Source organism: Lates calcarifer, linkage group LG8 (genome assembly GCF_001640805.2).
Source record: "Lates calcarifer isolate ASB-BC8 linkage group LG8, TLL_Latcal_v3, whole genome shotgun sequence".
Classification (NCBI taxonomy): Eukaryota; Metazoa; Chordata; class Actinopteri; family Centropomidae; genus Lates; species Lates calcarifer.
In genome coordinates this window covers 9,819,991-9,845,114 of record NC_066840.1, presented here as the reverse complement: position 1 = coordinate 9,845,114, position 25,124 = coordinate 9,819,991, and the positions used below count along the sequence as shown (strand labels likewise).

The following is a 25,124-nucleotide window of genomic DNA, read 5'->3' as shown; positions in this document are numbered from 1 at the left end:
TTTTTTTTCACAGGTTTAAATAGTTTTAATGTATACAGAGAGAATCAATCCTTCATTACTTAATAAAGAAGAAACAAAATGGCAGAGGGACAGTTCACTCGGAGGATGGTGACACATCCAGTGTTCAAGCTTGTCAGAGACATTAAGACCACAAATTCAGTAAAACACAAATTTACACTCCTCTCATATCAAACATGGAAGTAGATATCGAAGCTCTGGAGAACTTCACTGATGAGCTAGCAAACGTTTAAACAACAATGACACAACATGATTATAAGAAAAGTGCATCACACAGCAATTGTGCGCCAAATGGTAACAGTGCAAGATCATATGTGATGCTTCGCGTTCTGCTCCCTTATCGTACATGCACCCTATGTTTTGTTTTTTCATAATTTGAAAACCACTGCCACTTCACGTACAAAGTTGTAGTGATAAAAACGTTCACCAAAGCTCCAGTTGTTCCCAATAACAGTCCAGTTTTCCCTTTTGTTTTCCTTCCTGAGCGACAGTCTATATCTGGGTGAGGCCACCCCCCCTGACCCCACCCTCAGCAAACTGAAATCAGCTAATGGAAGACAACTGTTAAGCGTTGAGAGCTTTGGCTACATCTGTGAAGACCAGACGACTGGGCCTCTGCGTGGTCCCCTGGGAGGTTGTGAGAGTCTGCAGAGGAGATGGACGGCAGGACAGATGAGAGATAAACCTGTTAGTTGATGTTAAGATCGCTTGGCGACTCCAGACTCCTGAATTGTAAGAAACACAGCAGTAACAGTCTGTCGTCCAGATGTAACACGACTGCCTGCGCAACCTGATGTTTCGTCAATTTCAGGACGATCAGAGAAGCTAAATCGACTTAATATTTCAGGATTTAGAAAGTGATTGATTACTGTAACCAGAGATTTGTTAGGACCAGAGGCCACATGTTTAAAACAGAAAAGATGCAAACTGTTTAGCATATACTGAGAGAGTTTATGTAGTAAAGATGATTAAAATGAGGTATATTAAAAATGTAAACATGATGCTAAGATTATCGACACACTGTTCCACAATGCAGTGCATATCAGAAATAACTCTTCTGGTCCAGTTACTGGCTTTTCCCGTATCTTTTAATGTCATGGTTTTCATCTGCAAATTGAGTTTTCCTGTAGCAGATTTGGTTCAGCTGTCATCACATCAGAGATGCAGTTTAAAGCTTTGAAGGAAGCCAGTGACCTCCCAGTGTCTACTGAAGGAAACAAATAAAACTGAACCTAAATATTATTTTTCCTCTGTCTTCAGACATGTGGCCTCTGAAAGATTTAATGTGTGAGAGTTAAGTTGAGGGATCACAAAGGAACAGATGGTAAAGATAAGACTGATGCAGGTATATTCACTGTGAGCATTTACTTTGAGACTCTTTAGTTAATATTGTGTCTGAAATCTGTTAACAAATCATCTAACCTACAAGAGTTTTGTTTGAGATACAGAGATGATGATGGTGTAAAAGAATGAGGATTGTAGGGGAAAGAGTTTTAGAGAGATGGTTCAAAAGACACACAGGTGATACTTTACCATGTTTGTCTTTTACTGATACGCCATAGTCAAAACTTAGAAAATAAGGTAAAAAGAAAAAAAGAATTATGATGGGGAAAAAAAAATTGCCATGACCTAGACAAATTTTGACAGCAGAGATCACATCAGTAGCCTAAAATAAAACATAAATATACAGTAATGCTATACAGCAAAAACTTAATCAAAATAACAATCTATATAAAATATACAGAGAGACATAATTAAATACACATCAAAGTAAAAACAACCACAAGAGTCACTGCTGTGCCATCAGAAATTATTAGAAAACCCTTTTACACATTGATAAAACTTAATGTTTGGTTTTTGGTGATTGGAAACACTGTCTAGACTCTGAGTCACTGCTCAGAAATTTTCCATTTATGTCTATTTAAGAATATTAATATGGTTATCATGGCTTTTGTGGTCGTCAAACTATTCACCATTTGTGTTATCTGTGGATGGGAGCTCTTAGATAAGACTGTTACCAAAGAGATAAATAGTTCATGTGAGGATATAGGTGAAAAGATGTCTGTACATGCTTTACCAAACACTCTCTGCCTTACCTTGGCATTGGGACCCGCGAGGCTGCCTTCCCGACCGTGGTCCAGTAGTTCCTGTTCCAGCAGGTCATCCTGTTCTTCAGCCGGGTCAAAGTTGTACATGGGCATGAGCTGGTGCCTCAGCTTCTCCAACCTGCATGACAAGAGATTATGAAATTATGTCTTTTAGGGCAAAAATGGGCAAAAATGTGGTGATGGCTGCCTCCTAACCCCTCGTCCACTGCCTGAATGATGCTTCTTTTGTCTTAGTTTGTTTAGGAACAGGTGCCATAGGGACACCATAAAGATTTTTAAACTACATCTTTGGTTGCCCACTTTTCCTGGTTCGGCCTTGCCTGGTTGTTGGGTCAGGACATTAATTCTTTATATGCTTACCGCTTCCGTTTCCGGATGTACAGCATCTAGGATGAAGAAAGGTACAAGATATTATCAGAGAGTAGTAGTATTGTCCAGACTAAACAATGCAGGGCAACAATGTCTGAGGTGTTAAAACAAATCAACAGTGATGATGATGCTATATTTAAACTATTTCTTACTATTGCCACTGCTAAGCCGATGACGGTGATGATGCCAAAGGGCACAAGCACCATTCCCATTCCTGAACCCTCCATCACTGCTTCTGGAAACGTGGTGGCGTTGAAGCTGGTCTCGTTTGTTGTTATAGTAACAGTCATTAGCGTCGTTCTGGCGGTGACATTGTCTCTGGCGCTCGTGCCCATCGAGAGGAAGGGGATTGTGGTGGTCGTGGCAGTTGTGGAAACAAAACTGGTAGTTGTCTTAGCTGCAGTTACAGCCATGGTCAGGTGTTAACTGTTTCAACCAAACTGGTGTGTTTCTGAATCTGTGTGTGGATGTCGTCGTGTCGCTCAGTCTCTAGTGTGTCTCATGATTGGCACAGATGTCATCCCTCTGGTCAGGGGTCTGTTGGCCGTACGATCTGGACAACAAAACTTAAAACTAAGACAAAAAAGAAAGGTAGTATGTGATTAATAAAGGGCTGTTTTGCCTTTAGTGTCCTATATGATGGAAGTATAACCATAAACTGAGATTATCTTTTAACTGCAGCAAAAATGCTAAAAATGTCATTTCTATTTTACCTCTGCACACTGATGATTTGCTTAAATCTTTGTGAAAAAAAAATTGGCAGACCCCATCCTCGATTTCATTCAAACCATAGCTGATTGTGCCAGCGGGGTTGTGGTAGGTGTTTTGGGCAGGATGTGGGTAGCAAAGGCACATGAGGAAAGTGGCACAACAAACTTGATAAAATACCAAGGAATACTAACCACCCAAACTGTAACGTGCGCTGTGAGGAAATGTGTTGGCAGAGCGTTCAAACGTCAAAATCAAACTTACACCCACACACATACACACACACACACACACACTCATACACAGGTTCCATAAATATCCACTGCATCCAAGACTCAGTGCATGTGCCTCCCACACACACACACACACTGTACACATCCCATGAGAGTGTAGTGCAATTTATCCTGAAGATTTACATATAAAAGGAGTTTAAAAAAACATGAGTATGCTTTCTATTTTAAAGCAGTGTTACATGGTGACACAGGAAGGCAGTGAAAATAGACATATGATCCATTCCTCTCTCCTTAGTGCATCCTGTCTGCTTGTGCTCTTAATGAGGAACATGTGCAGCCGAAGCAAACAACCAATGAAAACCAAAGGCTGGATTCAGTCACTGCTGTTGTCCGGTTAGTAAACCCTGCACTGCACAAAGACGGAGCGAGGAACATTTTTACACACTCATCTAATTCAGTTTATGGTCTTATTACACTGTGTGTTACTGATACATTAACATGTTATTTTTAGTCAAGATGCACTGTACTTCAGCTGTCCTGTACACAAACAGCTGACATGCTAATCCTGCCAACGTGACCAGGACCTACTCCATGTGTCCTCCCAGATTAGAGATGCAGACGTACCTTAACATGTAACATGCATGGGTTCAGAGGTGAGCTGCAGCAGGCCGGGGCTAGCTACAGAGGGGAAAATTTCATTGGAAGAGGCAACATTTCCTCCAGTGTCCGCCCCTCCTCCTCCTCCTCCTCCTCCTCCGCCCCCTCCTCTTCTGCTTCCCCCTTTAGCAATGCAGGTACTGCACAGGCTGTTTACACTGACAAAACAGCCATTTTCTCTGAAGATGGACTCCGCACGCCAAAGTAACCCTATCCCAGCGGGCTCCGAGAGATCCCTTTTCTGTTCTCTGGTTGCCTCCAAGGATCCACTCCCCCCGTCTTGCCCTTTCTTGTATTTCACACAACAGAGGCTGCTCTGGGGATGCTGCAAGCAGAGATCAGTGCGGCAAGCTCCCTCCCCCTTCACTCTGCAATTGGTCTAATGGCTTCAAGATGATAGATGTGGTTGGCTCCCTGAGCTGTCTATCTGGTTTTGCAGGGATGAGAATGGGATTTAATGGCCCTGCACACCAGATGCTGTCAGACCCATGTGAATGACTGCATCCGGGTGGCCGGTCTGAGGATATTAACCCTATAATGGCTTTTTCTCTGACCCTGAATGACTTGAATTCACTCAACCAGAAACACAAATAACCACAGACCAGTCACTTCATAAGATTGTTTTACTTTTATGTGAAGGATTTGTCCAATTATTCACAAAAGACAGAGATATGTGACCGTGCGCTTTTACATTAGAACAACTAGTTGACACTGAGAAATTACAGGTGTCTTCTTGTATTATCATGTGTCACTGGAACATAAACAATATGTTCACAACTGCTGTTTCCAAAAGGTTTAAAGTGAGAGTCGCTTCTTTTATTGAATCTTCAGCTCATTTTAAACAGGTTCCCAGTCATCATGGCCACAAATTCTGAAACAGTTAAAATCAACAATAAATAGCATCATATTTTATAGCATCATCTCATTTCATTTCAATTCAAGCACACATTTTTTTAATATAATGTGTTTTTGGAGATTTGTAAAAATGTAAAATGTAAAAGTAAAATGTAAATAAAATGCAATCCTTGTCATGGAGAACTAAATTATAATAAAGAACATACATTTTCACAAACTGATTTTCTATAACACAGCAATACTGGTTAAAATGATAATGGTTCTGGAGTCAGTCTAAAACATGAGCAAAAATGAACAGAACTTTTCATCAAATGTAATTTTCATTCTGCAGCAAAATATATTCACATATGAAAACAGATTTATCTTGTTAATAAATAGCAGTGGGTTCTTAATATAAACATTTCTGACTGATTTTAACAGAAAGAAATTATCCATAAAAATCAGGAGGAGCAACAAAAATAAAAAACAGACCATACCAGAACAGTTACACAGCAATGTCAAATTGTACAGTAGGATCTTTCAATAAGATTAAATGTACTTTTTCAACCAAAGAAAAGTGGAGTTTGTTTAAATAATTTGACAAAATGTGAATTTATTACAAACCTTCATAATCAATGGTTCCATCTCCGTCTTTATCTGCCTCCTTCATCATCTGCTCCGCTTCAATCTCATTAAGTGGTTCTCCTGCATTCATTAGTACATATCTGGAAATGAATATTAAACATAGAAGAAACACTGAAAGCTCATGATAACAAATAAATACCAACACTAAGAGAACACAAACTCAGCATGTTCAGGTTCATGTTTATGATGTTTTTAATTCAGTCTGTTTTGTCTGGATTTTAATTTGGGAACGAAATAAGTAATTACATGTTGAGTAGTTAACTGTGCAAATAATCACTCACTTGTTTACTGAGGAAGAAAATCTGTATTTTTGTCTTTTTAGTCATAAATGTAATTCTTACTTGAGCGTGTTCCAGTCAATGTATCCCTTAGCTTCTTTATCAAACACCTTAAAAGCAGCTCTGAGTTCAGCGTCCTGGTTCTTGGTTCTTTCATGGTAAAGTGCCATCAGGCCCAGGAAGCTGTCACAGTTAAATATCCCCTTACCTGAAATGTCATAAAAATAATAAACTTAACAAAAACGTGAATACCTACATACAGAGAAAAACAACAGATTAGAAAGCATGCATTTTTTAAATGTAGTGAAATGAAAGATGATGAAGTTCAGCCTCACCCTTTAATGGTTATTATCTAATGATAATTATCTACATTCCAATTCACTGATTCAAAGGTGATTGTAACTATTTATAAGAACAACTTCACTTCACTCTAGAGTCTCTAGATTCTCGTATTTGGATAAATATGGATGAGACTCTGTGATCTAGTGCAGATATTTAAAACTCTACTAATACTGATTTAGCATTAGTTACAATAAAAAAAAAAAAACACTTTTAAATTTGCAACAAATCTCTGCTTGTATTTGTTCTTAGCTTTTTTCTTGGTTCAGAGAGAGAGAGGATGTATAAAGAAAGAAAAGTAAGAGAAGGGGAAATAGGAAACAGGAAATGAAATGGCAAATTATATCCTTCAGCATGACAGATCAAATAACACAAATGCAGCTAAAATTTGTCGGATGCATTAAAAGTTAGTTAATTTGACATAAACAATAATCTTATAGCAGAAAGAAGTCCACTTTAAATTAGCAGAGGACAGAAAATCATGGTGCAGTCTTTCAGTTTTATGCTGGGCACATACTGAAGCTTCTGTTATTAATTTGCACAATGATTCAATTATTAGATATTATTAGGGAACTACTAATTAAGACAATAACATAAAATACATAAAATAAAAATCTGAATTTGAATTGGTAAAGAAGAGACATAAATAAGATCTTAATTACACAAACAACTAAATAAAGTAAATGAGTATACACCCTGGTCTTAAACTGGTAATAGAAACCATTTTCCAACAACTGCAGGGTATTAGCTTTAACTCTAATACTATTGTCAATACCAATAATGTCTTCAGCTGATTGTTTCTGTGTGTGTGCTCTCAAGTATGGGATACGTCAACAGTCTTTTTATAGAATAAAGCCAGCCTTACATAAATCACACACAGTGAAACACTGCCACCTAGTGATCAATGTGGATCCCTTCTGTAAACAGAATACTGCAGTATTAGATAATGTCAAGCTTTCTCATAATGCATTTTGGAAGATGTGATTCACCTAAAAAGTTGCACACAGGTCAGCTTTATGAGTCCTAAATCTACCTGGAATTTGAATTGAGATCCAGACCCGATCAGCTGCAAAGGGTAATTCCAAATATATTTTACTCATTTATCTTAACCTTATCAGAGCAGGTGGCAAACATCCATTTTATCCACCTTCCAGCACTTTAGCTAATGTTAATGGCAAATTTGAATGGCCAGGTTATCGTTACACAACCTAATTTAGCACTTTAATTACTTACGTGCTTCGGGCTGAACTTCAGACAGATAAAGCTTCAGCTAACATCCTCACCTCCAGGTGCAGCTCAGGATACATGCGAGGCACTGCCTTAAGGCATTTTAAAGCAGCTGCTCATGTATGTAAACAGCACAATCTTATAATAAGAGTCACGTACGCCACCACAGTCTCAAAAGGAGTGTTGAATCAGCAGCTTTCTGACACAGTGTAACCAAAAGAATTAATGTTATAAGCTTCAAACGGGTAGGATTTATGGGAGGGCCATTATACTGGATTATATTTTACTTTGCAGACATGGCTAATATTATCTTAAACTGAGTCAGTCGCCAAAGGCCAATCTAAGAAATTCCATGTGTGCTTTTGTATCCAGAATGATATCTGGTTTACAGCCTTTCTAGGTTTGTATTCACCATCTTTGTCCACATCTTTGGCCATCTGGATGAGCTCTCTCTTTGTAGGATTGATTCCCATTAAACTCATGAGTCTCTCCAGCTCTTGTGTCTTCACGTCTCCGTTTCCCTCTTCGTCAAACATCTCGAAAACTCCTTTATACTCTGTGATCTGCTCTTGTGTTAACTTGCTGGCCTGGGAGGAAAATATGGGACATTAACACTTCAGGAATCACTTCATACTGTATTTAATAATGTTAATCACAAATATTAGAATGAACAACTTTTGTATGTGAAGTTTTGTCATAAGGTACTCACCATTTTTTTTTTTTTTTTGCTGGTAGGACAAACGTGGCTGAGGAAAAGCTCAGTGACAACAGTTAGTGCAGAATGAGAGGATGTCTTAGCCTCTTCACTTCTACACATCTAATTCCCTTTCCCCAGAGTTTAGAGAAGCCTGCTTCAAGACCTTTTATAGCACTTAGAGGATGGACTTGCTAATCATGGATGAGGAATATTTGGACACTGATCTCAACATCCAACAAATGGTAAACAGCATAGTTATATTGGAACAGATAACTTGTTATTAGTTAGAATATCATGTTATTCTCAACTCTCTAAGTAACTGAGGCAGAAAAGACCTAAAGACAAAATAACACAATATGTAAACAATCAGAAGCTTTTTCTGTGACCTCAACATCACCTGCTCCACTTATGGGAACTGCAATTAGCTTGCTGTGAGCCATTAGCAGGTGTTTGTACAGCCCCCTGTGACTCTCGTGAAAGCAGACAACCAAATAAGGAGGCACTTAACTAAGAGAAGTTATTTCCAACATTGCAATGGGAACATTAAGGATTTCACATTTGTTAGCCAAGGGGAAGAGCTATGTATGCCTCAAATGACCCTCTGTATTCATAGAGCTTGAAGAGGGATACCAAGTAAACCGGAGTGAAAACTGTAACAAAGAATTTATCTTAAGGTTTTTGTACTTAATATGTACAATAGCTGATAGCCAGTAAGTTAATCATTCAATAAAAACTAAGTTTTTTATCCTATTTTATTGTTGTGCATCTATGATGAAAACTTTTCACAAAAAAATCGGCCATAGTTTGACTGAGGCACATACAAGTCAACCAGAGACCAAGAAACAAACAAGAGCAGAGAAGAAAGAAAGTGAACCTGTTCGGGTTCACTGGTTTACACTCAGTGGAAAAGAAAGTTTACCTGATACACGAGAGAGTTTTAAAATCATGGGTCAAAAAGAAAGCTCTGTTTGTCCTGCCAGTGATGCTACATTTTTTGGCAATTTGCATACAGGTATAAAGAAATGTTGTTGTTGCAGAAATACTGTTTTCTTCCTGCTTCTTTGCAACCAAATTAATTTGCATGTTATAGTCAAATGGTATCAAAATTTTACTGGAAAGCCATAATAAGGATGACCCTTAGCCACTGCTATTTTGTTTCACTTCATGTGAGAGGCGATTCAAAGGTCTGGAACCAGGCATTTATAAAGTCATCCTATTTATTCCTCATTTTGCATGTGGTAAATATTCTGGATAGACTTTGTAGAAGAGGGTGAAAATTCTGTTTGACTTTTAAAAGGTAGACAAAAAAATGTTTTGACATAAGCAAACTCAAAACTATATCTTACAACTATTTCTCTACATCTTGAGACTAAATGAACCTTGTGGTGGGACTGTTTTGCCAGATATTGTTTCCAAGGTTAGAGTGCACTTTCTGTCTCAACTTTATGTCTTCACCAGCAAAGAGAAGGCTGCAACAATATCTGAGTCAAGGTTTAGTGAAGTAAGATAGTATTGGATGTGATGGATGGATGAATGAAAGAAAAGGGGATGAGGGAGGTTGTTGGGTGGGCTGGCCCTGGACAGATGAACACTGAGCCCCAGGCAGAACCTAAAAAACACAGAGAGAAAGTATGCTCAGGGCTGAACGGTGGGTAGCTGGAGAAAACAGAGGATTGGTTAATGAGGTATAAAAGAAATAGACTTGATGGTTATAGGCTTTATTAGAGGTGTGGCTGAGGCATGACAATTATTTTCTGAGATTTTGGGACTGAGATTTCCTGATAACCCTTATACTGTATGGATGCTACACGTCCAAGTGTGTGGTATATTGTCCTACTTTAACTGGTTTCTGATAGGCTTAGTATGCACATTATAACTGGAATTAAATGTGCAACATACTGAAGTTGGAAACACTTTGTATATGACGACTGCTTTGTGTGACTTGGCTTGATATGACATTATTTCTAAGTCAGTGGTTCTCAGGTTTCTCTTGTAAGAGTTATTGATCAATAAATAAAGCTTGCCAATCAAAATATTGTAGAGACTGTGCAGCAAATTCCACACTTAAGGACAACTGTATGTCTATCCAATAAACTACTTAAATAGTTACTAGTGCTAAAGTGAGATGTGTTTCAGATAGAGATCAATAGATAAATGAGTGTAACACTAAATAATGTGTGAATTTCTTTATTTATTATTTGTATTCTGAGTCCACCTAAGTACCTGAGGAACACAGTACAAACATTCATAACAGAATACACCCTCCTTATTAAATAAGGCCGTACAATGTTGTTGACACTGCTATTATTAGTTAGCTATAAAGAGCCCAGCTGAAATCATTAATATCACTTCCTACTTTAGAAGCCAAGTTGGGGCCCGACTGACTCAGCCATTCGGTTAGACGGGTTTGTGGCGGGGAAGGAAAAACGCGAACATCATGTTCTCTGTGCTTTTAGTGCAGTATGATGAAGCACATATACAGCAAATGAACAATGTTCACAGTGATTGATAACGCTAACATCTCCAGCTGTAGATAAAACACCAATCGATGGTTCTCTTCCCATCGCTGCTGCAGCGTGGGGTTTCCCGGCGCTAACTGCAGGGTTACCGCGCCCATCTCGTCGTTCGATGGCCGGACGAGAGTGTTAGTACGGAAAGGGCAGATGTTAAGCTTGGCAAAAGGGAGAGAGTAGGCTGTCTTGTTGAATGAGGCATAGTGACTTTAGAGATTAGCCTTTTTGTCTGCCTGGGCAGTGTCTTCAGTACAAGGGTAGTGGGTGTGATCCCCCCCTCCTCCTCCCCTCTCCGGTTGGTTGACGGAGGTTGTCAAGCTCCCTAGCTGTAGCCTGCGTTCGGGAAGGGCTGCTCCTCGGAAAACTAACGCTAGCTGGCTAGCTAGTTAGTAAGCTAGCGCTGTGGTGTTCGTTGATGCGTGGATCGGAGGTATTCGCCGTCTTGTTTTCCAGTCAATGCCAAAACGCAAAAACAAACGCAAATTGAATCAGGTAAGGCGAAATAAAGCGACGATCACGCCGCTTTCCTGTCTTTCACAGTATCTGTTAATACTATTAGCGGATGAATTGTGGCGGAATTGAACTGCCCGGGGTGGGGTAGCGATGGCTAGCTTCCTAGCCATTTAGTTAGCTGCGGTTAGCTAACGTTAAGTTGGCTGTTTTATGGTAAGCAAATACAAGTCGCAAAGATACGGGAGTGTCTGCAACGGTGGGTCCTGGCGCTCAGTATTTGTGGCGGATAAGCAGATTTCTGCAAAACTTATTTCCACGTAACTGGCTTATGCATCCAGTCAATTGAGTTGGGTTAACTACTGTTCATGTTAGCAAAGCTTCTTGCTGGCGTTTAAGTAACGTTAATGTTGGCCAGTAAGACTTGATGTCAGTGATGGCCCAGCGGAGGTGCCTCTTGGCCTAAAATACTGTACTTAAAGTATTGGATAGTTAATACCCAAAAGCCACTGAATGTAAGTATAATTGTAACGTTTGCACCTAAAGCTTGATCGTTAGTATTGGGTTGCTTTGTACCCGAAATGTTACGTTTAAAGATGTTGCTGTCAGTTGATGATGACACACTGGGTTGGGCTGGAACAATAAACGTCCCGTAAACAAATTAACAGCAAATATTATTTTTTTGGGGGGTAGCAGGGCAGCCAGCATTACCAGTTAACTTTAAAACTGCACACTATGTAAATATATATGTAATAATTGTACTTGATAGCGTGAGTTATTGTAGCAGCGTTAACACCCTTTTTTTTTCCTACAAGCCGAACTAATAAGTTAGCATATTGCTGCCTCCCTGCAACGAAACGGGCCGCGCCGGTGCAACGCCTTTAACTTAGGTTAGTAACGTTACTTATTCATCTCCAGTTACTTGAGTGGCAGTAATGCAGCTATGGGTGATAGATGGTCATCTGCCTTATGGAAAATCACCCGCATCTGTTATTGCATTTGTTGCTTACTGAAGTCAGACAGGCCATCGCCGCCCGACCTTGCAGTTTTTTACAGGCTCGAGTCCATTAAAGGATCAGGGAAGCAAATAAATATACCGATGCGTCGTAATTAAATCAAACGGGCCCTGTCGGGTTTAACAAGATTGTTAGTATGTAAGTAAGTGGATTTCTGGAGGCCGAGCAACTAGCGAGTGTCTGGGTTTAACCACTGTTGGCTTGAAAGCTAACTCCATAGCACTCCGTGTAATTGCGGAAGAGCAGCCGAGTCCACCTTAAAGTAGCTGTGGTTACGTTATTTCGCGTTAGATGCTGCGAGCTATGAGATTTATCTGTCATGATATTCATCGGGTCTTTACGTTAGATCGACTTATTTTGTCTACCGGACGTTGTTAAATCACAAGTGAAAAATGTTCCTAGCAAAGTGACTGAATACACTGCTTTCTTCAAATACTAGCTCTGCCCTGCCTGCAGGCCTACCCTGTCAAGCCTGCTAGCAAGCTAACTAGCGGACAGCAGTCTGCAAGATGGCGTTTAGCTGCATCTTCTCAGATTTCTATCAGTGCAAGTCATATTATCGTGCAGCGTTCAGTAAATGTAGAAATTAGATTACACTCATTCAGATACTAATAGTCCAAATCCTCAGTATTTTGCCACATTACGGGCGTGAATTGGAATCAAATTTCTGTTAAAATATGCGCGGAGCATCTGTAGATCAGCCTTCTACACAAATAAGTAACAACTCGACTGAAACAGCTATCTGGCAGCCATTCAAATACAATGCAAACTATCCTACTGTTGAAGGCAAATCACAGTACTGCACACAGTCACTAAGTCAACTACCAGTACACCACATACAGTGTTGAGTGAACCTGTGCACAGACATCACTTTAAATATGTACGTGCTAGGAATGTTCATGTTATAGATTTATCCTTATATGTGTATTACTATGAAGTGTGCCAGTTGTGTTTGCAGTTTGCAAAATGATTTTGGATACACATGGGTTCACCCTTGTTTATTAAAGCAAGAGTGGTACTAACTGTACAGTACCTGGTCACATTGGACAGCTAGTAGAGAGGGCTGTATCAGGCTTGTGATTCACTGGCAGCGTAAAAATCCAGGCAATTGCTTTAAGCATGTTGTGTGTAAAAGAAATAAGATTAAACTCATCCTTTTATGATTGGGAAAACATATTTCTAATGCCTGGGCTGGCTCTGCCAGCTGTTTATGTTAGTGGACATGGATAGGATTAGAGACTCATTGACTGAGGATTTTAGCTTTTAGGATTATGGAGTTGCTCAGTGATATTGCTGGTTATGGCTTTTTCTATGATCCAGCTTTAGTGACGAAACATTGCATTATCATCGTTTAACAGTGCAGATAAGCTGACTTATCCTGTGTGTGTCCTATATGTATACTTACCTACTGCATAGAGAGATAGAGAGATACATTTTTCAGATTTTTAACAGATTGTAGAAGATACCTTTTTGAAAGTAGCAGACACAGACTGCCCTTAAGGGACCTGTGAACAGCTAGTGAGCTACAACTCCAGGCTGTTTGCCACTGCTCATTGTTTATCATGCAGTCAGCTGACCCTGATCAGGCGCTTGGAAAGGAGAAGTGATGAGGGAGAGGAACTCTTTAACTGTAAGCATCCACAGAGGTCAGTGGGAAATAATATTTTTGAACGTGGAATACCTAAAGCTCAGATCTATAAAATAACCTCAGGCTATCCCACTTATGGATTTACCAGTGCAGTTTTAGGGTTTGGTATTAAAGCAGTCAATTATCAAAATGAATTGCATCTTGTTATAATTTGATTGAGAGCTAAGTGTTTGTGAATTTAAAATCACAGAAGAACATTTCATATTAATAACCATGCAGAGAGTTCACCATTAAGTAGTGACAGAAACCTATGAGACTTAACTCAAGGGCATTTAATTTGATAACTTAATGAGTTCTGAGTTCAATTTAGGTAGCATTGTTTTCCTATTAGCTCATTATTGTTGTTATAAAATTGTATATAACTGCTTAAACCCAAATGAAACATGTTTAAGATATTGTCTTTTTTGTATAAATACATTAATTATGTTGTATTTGACACTGTTAATCATATGCTACTGTTGGAATTATTAAACATAGACACACCGAGTTGAAATACATTTTCACATTTCATATTTTAAAATCTAAACTATAATTTCAGAGGTTTTCAAGGTGAGAATGGCATTCTGCTGTCACTTGTTGATACTGCAGAATAATTACATTCCATGACACCATTATTATTAGATTAATGAGTGTAAGAGGATAACCAGCGTTAAAAAGGTCAGCCAGTCAGAGGACCTAAAGGACAACGTGTAGTCAGGTAGAGAAGATTTTCAGTCTTGTCCTGAAACCTTCATAGGTCCACTGACTGAAACGCACCAGGTAAGGTAACTGAGAAAGAAAGGTTGATCAAACAGCGATACATTTACATTTAGTACTAGTTTTCTTTATTGTTGTAACGTGCTCTTTGAGCTGTTCCATGCTTATGCAAAGATCTGTTACATTGTTTTGTTCTTTTGTTTTTTGCAGCTTTAAGGAGCTAATGAATGTCTCATAGAAAGCAGATTGCACAGGCTGAGTTTATATAAGTGATCTATGTATTTAACGTTGTGGTTTCCGGGTTTTAGTCTTTGTCTCTTCAGTTTTTTTAAGTTGATACTTAACCTGTTACTGTAACAAACTAATGTTGCTTTGGTTGTAGTCAGAAATTACATTGTGTGATTTACCACAAAAATGTGCGCCATTTTAGTTAAGTATGATAAGTCATTTGTTTCCTAATTTTCTTCTGTTGGACACAATTGAATAATTAATTGGATAGAGCCGAGCACAGGGTCCATTTTCCAGGATAACAAGACTTGGTAAATGTCCAGTGACTATGTTCACAAACTAGTGATACAACTACTGACTTTAATCAAAATAACACAGTATTGATGAAGCCGCTCACAGTCATTTTGCCACCATGTTGTGCATTGTGATACCTTTATAAAAACAACTTTTTATTGCTTTAAATAAATAGACCATGAATTTGTATGTCACCACACAATTGGATTGTTATATTTGTCACAGTATGCAGCAGTTTATCAGTAATGTAGCTAAAATTAGAATACTGGACTAATTTTCTTATTTTTACTCAAAATTTTACCGTTCGTTTTGATTAAAGTAATCTAAAAATATGGTTTCCATGGACTTGTCTCGTACAGTAACTGTCTTACTGTAGTACAGTAACTGTCAGTTTTTCTTTCCGATATCATGGAGCATGTAAATGAAGCAAGTGTCTCACACAGGACAGGTCACTACAGCTGGCTTCCCTTTAATAACTCTCTTGAAATAACATTAATTTGCTTCACAAAAAGAGACTTGTAACAGTTCAAAATGTGTTTATTATATTGGGAGCATGCTACCTGGATCATGGCATAAATATTTAAAATGTATTTTATTAGATGAACTTTGAGTGTGCCTCAAGGTTCTGTATTAATATAAGTGGCTTATTGATCACTTGGCTAAAATTATGAGTATCCCAGGGATTGAGGTCAACAGGATAATGACCGCTTTTCAGATCACTGGAAAGTCATGCCTCAACAGGATTTGTCTGGCAATCTAAATTGTGTATCAGGATTATGCTAGTGACATTGAGGTGGGAGAATAAGGTTGAACCATGAACTGTACATCACACATGTAGTAGGTAAACCGTTTAGTCAGTTGCAAAGCGATTGACGCTGGCTGAAAATGTTCCTCTACCATTACCTTCTGCTGCTAAGAGATTTGGTTGTATCTAAGCTGGGTTCAGACCCACTTTGCCTATGGTTGAAACTGCTGATATAACCTTGAATTTAAAATGAAGAAGATTTGTACGAATGATTAAAGTGCTTCTCTTTATTCTTTTTTTAGATCAACAAGTGCCCCTGTAGCTGGAGTAAGGTAATTGAAAAAGCAGAATAAAATGAGTGAACTGGACCAGTTACGCCAAGAGGCAGAGCAGCTCAAAAATCAGATCAGAGTGAGTAAAATAACACCTCTCCATATGCTGTATCACCAGTTATCATTAAAAAAAATATCATTTACAAGTTGAGCCTGAAGTGAGATGGAGAAATTCTGCCCTAAAGATTTGACTTCTTTTCAGGATGCCAGGAAAGCATGTGCAGATGCCACACTATCACAGGTAACATTTAACATCAGGATCTTTGTCTTAGGTTGAAAAGTTTTTGGTCTGAAAGTTGCCAGAGCACTAAATGTTTTTTTTTTTTTTTTTTTTTTTTTTAATTTCACCCCAGATCACAGCTAATATCGACCCCGTTGGCCGAATCCAGATGCGTACAAGACGAACGCTGCGGGGTCACTTGGCTAAAATCTATGCCATGCATTGGGGAACAGATTCCAGGTAAACTACTGTAAAGCCAGAATTTATGGCATATGGTGCAAATAGGGAGCTTTTATTTCTGTTATTACATGTCAAATGTTGAGCAAAGTGCAAAAGTTAGCCTACACTTAAATGTAAGAGAGATCCAGTTAATATCTAATTATTACATGTTTTTCAGCAGTTTGGCAGGCTTCTTTTGCCCGCGGTCCTTTTCTAAAAATAGATTTTGTGTGACAGCTCGGATTGTTGTTGTGGTGGTGGTGTTTATGTTGCTGTTCTCATTTTTGTAGGCTCTTGGTCAGTGCCTCTCAAGATGGCAAACTCATTATTTGGGACAGCTATACCACAAATAAGGTAAGTCATGTTTTTTAGGAAGGGATTGGTTGAATCTGTAAGTGCAAACCAGTGTCATCTAACTGGAAAGTAAAGTAATAACAACAGCAGCTTAGATTTGCAGATAAAGGCAGGTTAGTGTTTTTGTTTCATGCAAATAAAGGAATAGTTTTTAAACCCTGAGGCACCTGCAGGGCAAAGTAGATACAAATGAGTGATGTGAACCTGGTTTCACTAGTTTTTTTTTTTTTTTTTTTAGATTTTCGTATGGTTACTGCTGCTTTATGTTTCTATTCATGAGGAACTCATTTGTACTAGAATTAGAAGGAGGGAAACAAACTAACTGTGCCCATGCAGCATTCATTTGGAGTACATTCAAAAGGGTTGCAGATCAGCTGAGAGAGAGGCATTTGTGGCCTTTGCCTTGGGGCTGATGTGTCTGGTTGTGCAGTTAGTGGGATGGGTGGAAGTAGTGCGCAGTTTGTGTGCCTAATAGGTAATTTTGCCCTCTTCACAACAGGCAGAAAAGTAAAAATAGAGACATATGTCAAGATCTAGAATATCAAAGATGCTGTCGTGGTGACAGAAAAAAACATTTACATTGAACTGGATACCATGGACAGTATGTCCAGGAGGGAATTAAAAGATTAAAGGGTCATTCTTCCAATGTATCTCTAGACCCACTGAGAAGATTGCAGGCCAGATTGAGGTCAGAATTGTATATGGGATACCTTAATGCGTACAGGGGATCACAAACAGAAACACTGCAAGTTTCAGCCTATGTTAAATTAAGCTGCCACATTATGCTGTCTGTGAGTGCCAGTAAGTAGCAGCTTATTGATTGATATCTACTATCATGTTTCAATCAAAATGGAAATGATATGGGAATGATTATACAGGATGCTGTCTAATGCGAAAGCAGTACATTCTGTGCTCTGTTCTCATTTCACTTGTTTTTGTTACCTGGGTCATGGCTACTTTACCTGGGGACCCGTCCTGGGTGTCAGTCTGATTTTGAAAGCAGCGGGTGTCAAAATAACAAGTCTAGCATTACGAAGTAGTTAGACCTTGAAATACATATAGGACATTTACCACTTTACCATAGTAAAGTAATTAAACAAATGTATGTGTGTGTGTTTTTTGTTATTTAGGTTCATGCCATTCCACTTCGATCTTCCTGGGTCATGACTTGTGCGTATGCACCTTCAGGAAATTATGTGGCATGCGGTGGCTTAGACAACATCTGCTCCATTTACAACCTGAAAACACGTGAGGGGAATGTACGTGTGAGCCGTGAGCTCGCTGGACATACAGGTATACGATGTACAATCTCTGTGACATCTTTTTAAAGCATGGCTGATTTAAGTCAAAGGAAATTACAAAGTTGACTTAGGTTGTCATTTATCGTCAGCTAAAGCAGATTGCAAATCTAGTCTAGATTGGCTGCCAAGAGATGGAAAACAAATAGATTAAGACACACAGAAAAACACACATAACTTTTAATTCCAAAATTTAAGATCTTAGATCTTAAAGCTGATGCTGATGATACTGATGTTGAGTTAAACATGCACTTTTAGCTTTTAGAATATCCGACTTGCTGTTCATATTAATGACCTCCTCTGTTGATTTTTTTTAACATCAGGATACCTGTCCTGTTGTCGCTTTCTTGATGACAACCAGATTGTTACAAGCTCTGGAGATACCACTTGGTAAGTAAAGGGATTGCCTATATTTAGTCGCATTACTGGGTTAATTCTTAGCTCAACTCTCTTGTGTGAAAGCCAGACAGCTATTTTAATCATGTATTTAATTTTACAGTGCACTTTGGGACATTGAGACTGGCCAGCAGACAACCACATTTGCTGGACACACAGGTGATGTCATGAGCCTGTCATTGGCCCCTGACTCACGGTTATTCGTCTCTGGTGCTTGTGATGCCTCTGCTAAACTCTGGGATGTTCGAGAGGGCATGTGCAGACAGACATTTACTGGCCATGAGTCTGACATCAATGCCATCTGCGTAAGTCACTGTGCACCTTGTCATTGCGTATGCACCTTTTTGTTTTAGTGTATTCCTCTGATGTGCATTGATCATTTGTCTCTTGTAATTTTTAGTTCTTCCCTAATGGCAATGCTTTTGCCACGGGCTCTGATGACGCCACCTGCAGGCTGTTTGATCTGCGTGCTGATCAGGAATTAATGATCTACTCTCATGACAATATCATATGTGGCATCACCTCCGTCGCATTCTCAAAGAGTGGCCGTCTTCTTCTGGCAGGATATGATGACTTCAACTGTAACGTGTGGGACACACTAAAAGCCGACCGTGCTGGTTAGTAATCGAAGAATGATCTTCTATCTCTCTGTTTTCTTCATGCTACAAAAATACAATGAAGACTATTGAGTTGTTTGCTTGTTTGTTGCCCTGTACACTAATTCACAATTGTGTTACTTTTCCAGGTGTGTTGGCTGGACATGACAACCGTGTTAGCTGCCTGGGAGTTACTGATGATGGCATGGCAGTTGCAACGGGATCCTGGGACAGTTTTCTGAAGATCTGGAATTGAAGCCTGAAGGTTCTTCTTTTTTTTTCTTTTTTGGTTTTCTCTTTTTTTATTGTTTTACTTTTTCCTACATTTGTACTTAAAGCTATTCCTAGCAAAACCTGTAGTTGCACATGTCTGCCGTAGCCTCATCTTTTGCCTGGCTGGAGTAGAAGGTGATGTGCTCTTGCGCTAATTTTGTTGCCTTACAGGTTTAAGAGAGTTGTGGGTTCAGTGAAATGTCTCTCTGTTTCTAAGTCTTTTGCTGGTCTGCATATTTGAAACGCCTGTTAGCTTGAATGGATCTTGGGATTTCCTTTTGACTTGTGTGATCAACAAAACATTCTTGCCCCTACATTTACAGTAAGCTCTAGATAAATGTCAGGGCAACTGCAGCTGCTTCTAGCCTTCGTTTTTAAACTCAATGTTTTTTCATACAGGGTGTTAGGGCTGTACAGAGAAACAAACCCAACTGGTGGATGTACACCTGTCATATTACAGTGGTCAGTTAGCACACCTCAGATAGACATTTTCAGCTATATAGTCATATAAAGCTTTAACCCGGATAACAGTACTTTTTTAGTTTGTTGCCCTGTACTGTAGACAAAAATATCCCACTGTAAAAACTGTATGTTTATGGTTGTAACAGCGACATATCAACATTTTTCATTACACTGAATTATTCTTCTTCAAAAAAAAATAAAAAAATCAAATACTAGATTTTGCAGGCTTCCCCAAAGGCCAAAAAACTGTAAGATTGCTCTGCAGCACAAACACCCTTCTGCGTTCTTATGTCTGTGTAGAAAGCTTTTTGCTCGATCTCATGATGCCCACTAAATCTTCAATTTACATGTGACAAAAGGTTAGATTAGCTAAATTGTAGATCAGGTTAGATTAGTTAAATTCTAAATTTCATTTGTCTTTGTTTCCCAGATGTTCTTTTAACTCCAAAGTTGACTGGAAGACCATTACAACTTCAGAATGTTCACAGCATCTTCTTCAACACTGTTTAAACTGACTTGGACACCACAAAAACGAAGGGAAACCAATGCCTTTCCTACACAAAGAAGAGCACAATTGTTTATCACCTAGTTAAGAAAGGATCTCCTGTGGTATCAAATCAGAAACTTGTGCATTCCTTCTTGGACCATTTTATGTTACCTTGAAAGAGAAAACAACACTATCATCCCATGCAAATGTGTGCGTCTTGAAAGCAAATGTTGGAGTGTAATTGTACAAATTATTTAACTTTTTTTTTTTTTTTTTTTTTTTTAAGAATTCTATTCTGATGGTTTATTATTCTTGATGGCTTTCTTTTTTGTCATATTTCTTTAGTGGTTTTAGATATGTTTGAATTACAGCTTGTCTTTCTAATCCAGTTAAATCATATTAAGACAGATGAGAGAAAACATGCAGAAGTAAAAAGCTTGGATCATATTACACAAGCAGCTTTCAAAATGTCCATGATGTATTTATATACTAGCTGTTTTTGTTTCATCACAGCCTTTTGCACATGAAGAAGCTTTGCCTCTCAACTAATACTATGTTAACTAACCAAGCACATGCTATAAGTTATGAATGCTCATTCCAGTACAAAAGGAGTTATTACGAGTAACTTATCCAGTTAACCCCCTTACTTCTTGTACATGCCTTTGACTTTGGGTGGGAAGGGGTGGGGTAGCAACGTAGGTGCTGAGATAAATTAGGGCATGGCTGGATTTTATTATATGGATGGGGTGGGGTGGGGGGATTGTGTTTAGTATCCACTTTGAGTGAAACACCTCACCTGACTAAATAGACACTTCCTTTGCTTGGGACTGCAGTTGCAACTCTGTGAATGAAATGTACAAATCAATGTCTGAAAATAATGGTCTGATGTTTTAAGTTAAGACATTTAATTTTGTCTGCCATGAGTTAATTTAGATGTGCATGCTGTAGACTTGCTTTCAATGGTGCAAAAAATCCTAGATTTTCTTTTGTTTCTGAAAAGGAGAGTAACCTATTGATTGAACTTAATAGAAGCCAATTTTTTTTTGGCTCAAACTCTGCATACATCATGTACTAATACTGGTAACGCTATGCACCAGAGTGAGCAAGAATGGAGAAAGACTTAATATTGACTGCATACTTAGTGTAAATTATGCTTACCAGTTCTATTGATGCCAATTTTTTTGTAATAATTATAACAATCATTGTGAGAATTCTATCCTTGAGAAGTCCTTTTCTCTCCTTCAAATCTTCACACTCAATGGAACAATAATGTCCTCACATACTGTCCATACTAAAACTTTTGTACATTTTTTTCCTTGGTCTTAAATTGAAAATCAGAGCATCTGAATGACAACATTTCACTGTATACAGAAGCACTTTTGTTAAAGTTGTGACATATTTTCACTTTTCTTTTTTCTGCAATGATGTACAATAAATGTGATGTATTCGTGTGTGGCCACAAGTGAAAATGCAATTCAACTGAGATGGATTCCCTTTTCTCTTTCCATTAATATTATAGAGCTCTGCACCCTTATGTACCTTTTCACTTTTTTGTATTTCATTTCAGTCTGTTGGTGTTCCACAGTGAGCTGGATGCAAGATAGATACTGTACTAAATTGTACTGTTATTGATTGAAAAATGTAATAAAAAGCTGTTTGAGATCTCTTTTTGTTGTTGAGTTCAATCTAAAAGCTGCATTGGAGGTTTTTAATAGTTTTTGTAAAAGTGTGTAATGTAGCTTATAACACACCCTTCACCATACCGACATGTAATCCAGATTTAACATTTTCTCTGCTTTGTGACCAGGAACTAGTTGTAATTCAGCTTTACTGCTCAGGGAGGACATGGATTTAAAGTGAGGTAAGAAACACAGGACCAAATTTAAAAGTAAAAACCATCCAGTTTTACATAAGTATTCAGTTTAGCTTTACTCATTTTAGATTCTGAAATGATCTGATGATCGTGGCTGGGCTTTCTCACTCATGTCAGCTCATGCTGTTTTGTTCTGGTCTGTCTAAAGGAAAAAACAACAGCATTGCCATAATCTTAAGACTTAATTAATTATATTTTGCTGTTGTTGCTTCTCCTGTCATATTTTTACTGCTGTATACTTCTACAATATTTAATCTGTTGATCTAAATCAGAACTCCCATTCTCTTGGCTACCTAACTTTAACTAATATAATGTCTGTTTTTGTTTTTATATAGAAGAGAACCCAGAGCCACAGGACATCATGTTACTCGATCAACGAGGTAAATGAATTGTATTGGTAAGTGTAACCACTGGCCAGTGTCTTATAGTTAGATAAGGCAGACGTGATTCAAATAGGCTAATGTCTAAACTTTGAATTAGACTTACACTGTAAGTTCTCAGCAGTGGAGGAAAAACTATTAATACAGCAATGTAAAAATACTTAAAACTGCTGCATGAAAAATCCTACTTCAGTAAAAGTCACCAGATAAATCTGAGGGGTTGTGACACGATTACTGGGAGTAAAGAGGAAAAAGTTCTAATCTGTTTTCAGTTTAAGGACTTTTTCTCTAATCTTTGATTTTTGGTGAGATATTGGAACATTTGAACATTTACTGAAATGAAGTGAAATGTGAGAAGTTTGGAGATGTCAAGCAGTTTTCTCTGTTGTGTCTCCTTTAGCTGACAGAGGGCAGTAGATAGTTACACAATGTAATATATTCTTGTCCTGTACTCCATCAATTTCAATGCAACAAATTCTGCAAAACATACCTTTTAAGTACAAAGAAGCATCAACATTTTCAGTCAGGTTTGAATTACAACCTCAAACTAGTGTCCAACGTCTGTACAAAGTCTGAGGTACTTTCTGGAGCACTGTTGGAAGTTTTCACATACACACCAGTATTTCTGAAAATTGTGTCTGTTTCTTAAGAAATTTGGTATTTTATTTTCTGAGAAATTAGCAGAAACTTTAAATTAAGATATTCTCTTTGTCCTCAACATATGACGAGTAAAACATCTGTCTTATGATTATTAATTTATGGTACAACTGTGGAGGATTACATACAATTCAATCTTAATTAACACATTTTCTTTGGTAAGTATTGTGTCTGATCTCGATGCAACTTGCAAAGAAAATATTATGGTCCAACCCCGTGTGGTGCAGTAGGAAGTTCGTCATCTAAAAGTCTTCTTGACTCCTTTTGTCTTGAAGAAACTACAGCAAGTCCATTTGCCGTTGACCTAGTACTTGTTGATATAAGCAGAATAAATCAAATGTTTAAAAAAACACTGACCCCCACCCTTCAATAAAATCAGTAGAATTTCAGCCACTCATAACTTTCTGATAAACCCCCACTTCTCTCTCTCTGCCTCAGCCCATCAGCTCGTCACACACTCCATCCAAAACTGTACAGTACACAGAAACAAAAAGCAAAGAATGAAATTGTAATTTACTATTGAGTGCTGAAAGTATGGAGTAGGTCAGTACTGATGTCTGACTGATGCAACATTGTTTAAAACATTAGTGCAGCCTAAAGATAACAAGATTTAAATGCCTTAAGCAATAAGGATGTGTTGCACCCAGAACTCACACAGGACCTAGGATGAACAGATTTTTAAGAATGAGGATGGTTTTAATATGAGAGAATAAAGGAACAGAGAAATAATTTGGCTGGTGTTTAGTTGAAACAAGGTACAACACGAGGCAACAATCGTAGCAGTTTATCAAAATCATAGTATCCCAAAATTATAAAATCATTATGGGCAAAAATTGAAAAACATTAGCTGTAACTGTGTCATTGGGCAGTAGCAGTCTCTTTTTCTCTTCGTGTCTCCTGTCCTTCTTTTCTGTCTTCTCTACATAACCTGCTCCCTTTCTTCTTGTCCATTGTCAGCATGAGTTTGTATCATTTTGGATTTGAATTATAGATGCGTCCCTCAAACAATACATAAGAAAAATGTTTTGCAGAATGCTAATACCTGATTGTGACAGTGTAATTCTGTTAAATTTAACCTAAGGGTTCCATTGTAATTACCAAAGAACACACATTGTCCACATTGACTGAATGTGATCAGTTCAGGTTTTTTTTTTTTTTTGTGTGTGTGTGTTGAACAACAGTGGGAAGTACCTACTCTTCTCACTCATCTCCATCACCCTCTCTTTCTTTTTCTCTCAGTCTCATTTTGTCTTCCTCCTGAGTCAACAACAACAAAATATTGCGAAATGAAAAATACTCGAGGGAAGTTGATTCAATAAGCAACAGGTCCATTTACATACTCTTCACGTTTGTTATGCAGCGACTGTAACAGTTAACACTGAGGTGCAGCGGCGTGCAGTGATGACACTCCCGTCTCTACCGGTATCACACAAATGATAACGTTTTAAACTGTAGGCAGACCCCATACAGTCTATGGTAAATCCTTAAAACAGTAACTTGTGTAAGTGACATTTAATGTCACGGGCTGTAGCCACCGCTTTATAATTCTTCTGTGTTTCAGCTCCTAATAGCCGCCATCTTCCCATCTCAGCCAACCAACGTAGCAACTGACAAACGCTGCTGTCGTGAACGTACCAAACCGGGTTTACGGTGTTCCTTACAGGGGGAGGGACGCAAAATAAAATTGATTATTAACGTCCCAGTTAATTTAGTCGTAATACATCCCCTACGAGAACAAACAAAAACTAATAACATTCTTGTTTTGCAACTTTATACCGAAGAGTCATTTAGTTACTAAATACATTTACGACACACTTTAGACAAAATTAACCGCCATGAAATGAAACCGTCCAAACTAATGACGTAGTTCCGTC

General features: G+C 38.3%; 3 protein-coding genes across 5 annotated transcripts; 1 reads left to right on the top strand and 2 right to left on the bottom strand.

The window, feature by feature from the left end:
* si:ch211-161c3.5 (uncharacterized protein C3orf18 homolog) lies at positions 1-4,525 on the bottom strand. Of its 2 annotated transcripts, XM_018699622.2 has the most exons (6): positions 4,061-4,525; positions 2,648-3,068; positions 2,487-2,512; positions 2,115-2,244; positions 1,552-1,586; positions 1-663 (listed from the first exon to the last, which is right to left on the bottom strand). In XM_018699622.2, exons 2-5 carry the CDS (start codon positions 2,906-2,908, stop codon positions 1,581-1,583), a joined length of 423 nt encoding a protein of 140 aa, XP_018555138.1. In that variant the 5' UTR covers positions 2,909-3,068; positions 4,061-4,525; the 3' UTR covers positions 1-663; positions 1,552-1,580. The 2 variants fall into 2 exon arrangements, with proteins under 2 accessions (XP_018555138.1, XP_018555136.1); XM_018699620.2 differs by lacking the exon at positions 1,552-1,586 and having other exon boundaries at positions 4,061-4,515.
* Positions 4,526-4,719: 194 nt separating this feature from the next.
* Positions 4,720-10,730, bottom strand: LOC108899157 (calglandulin). Its single transcript, XM_051072596.1, has 5 exons — positions 10,722-10,730; positions 7,829-8,003; positions 5,914-6,058; positions 5,552-5,652; positions 4,720-4,964 (listed from the first exon to the last, which is right to left on the bottom strand). Exons 1-5 carry the CDS (start codon positions 10,728-10,730, stop codon positions 4,921-4,923), a joined length of 474 nt encoding a protein of 157 aa, XP_050928553.1. The 3' UTR covers positions 4,720-4,920.
* gnb1b (guanine nucleotide binding protein (G protein), beta polypeptide 1b) lies at positions 10,697-22,006 on the top strand. Of its 2 annotated transcripts, none has more exons than XM_018699580.2 (11): positions 10,697-11,118; positions 16,006-16,114; positions 16,238-16,276; positions 16,389-16,495; positions 16,765-16,828; positions 17,959-18,121; positions 18,450-18,516; positions 18,626-18,827; positions 18,923-19,139; positions 19,268-19,383; positions 20,284-22,006. In XM_018699580.2, exons 2-10 carry the CDS (start codon positions 16,058-16,060, stop codon positions 19,372-19,374), a joined length of 1,023 nt encoding a protein of 340 aa, XP_018555096.1. In that variant the 5' UTR covers positions 10,697-11,118; positions 16,006-16,057; the 3' UTR covers positions 19,375-19,383; positions 20,284-22,006. The 2 variants fall into 2 exon arrangements, with proteins under 2 accessions (XP_018555096.1, XP_018555097.1); XM_018699581.2 differs by lacking the exon at positions 10,697-11,118 and adding an exon at positions 11,369-11,591.
* The last annotated feature ends 3,118 nt before the right edge of the window (positions 22,007-25,124 follow it).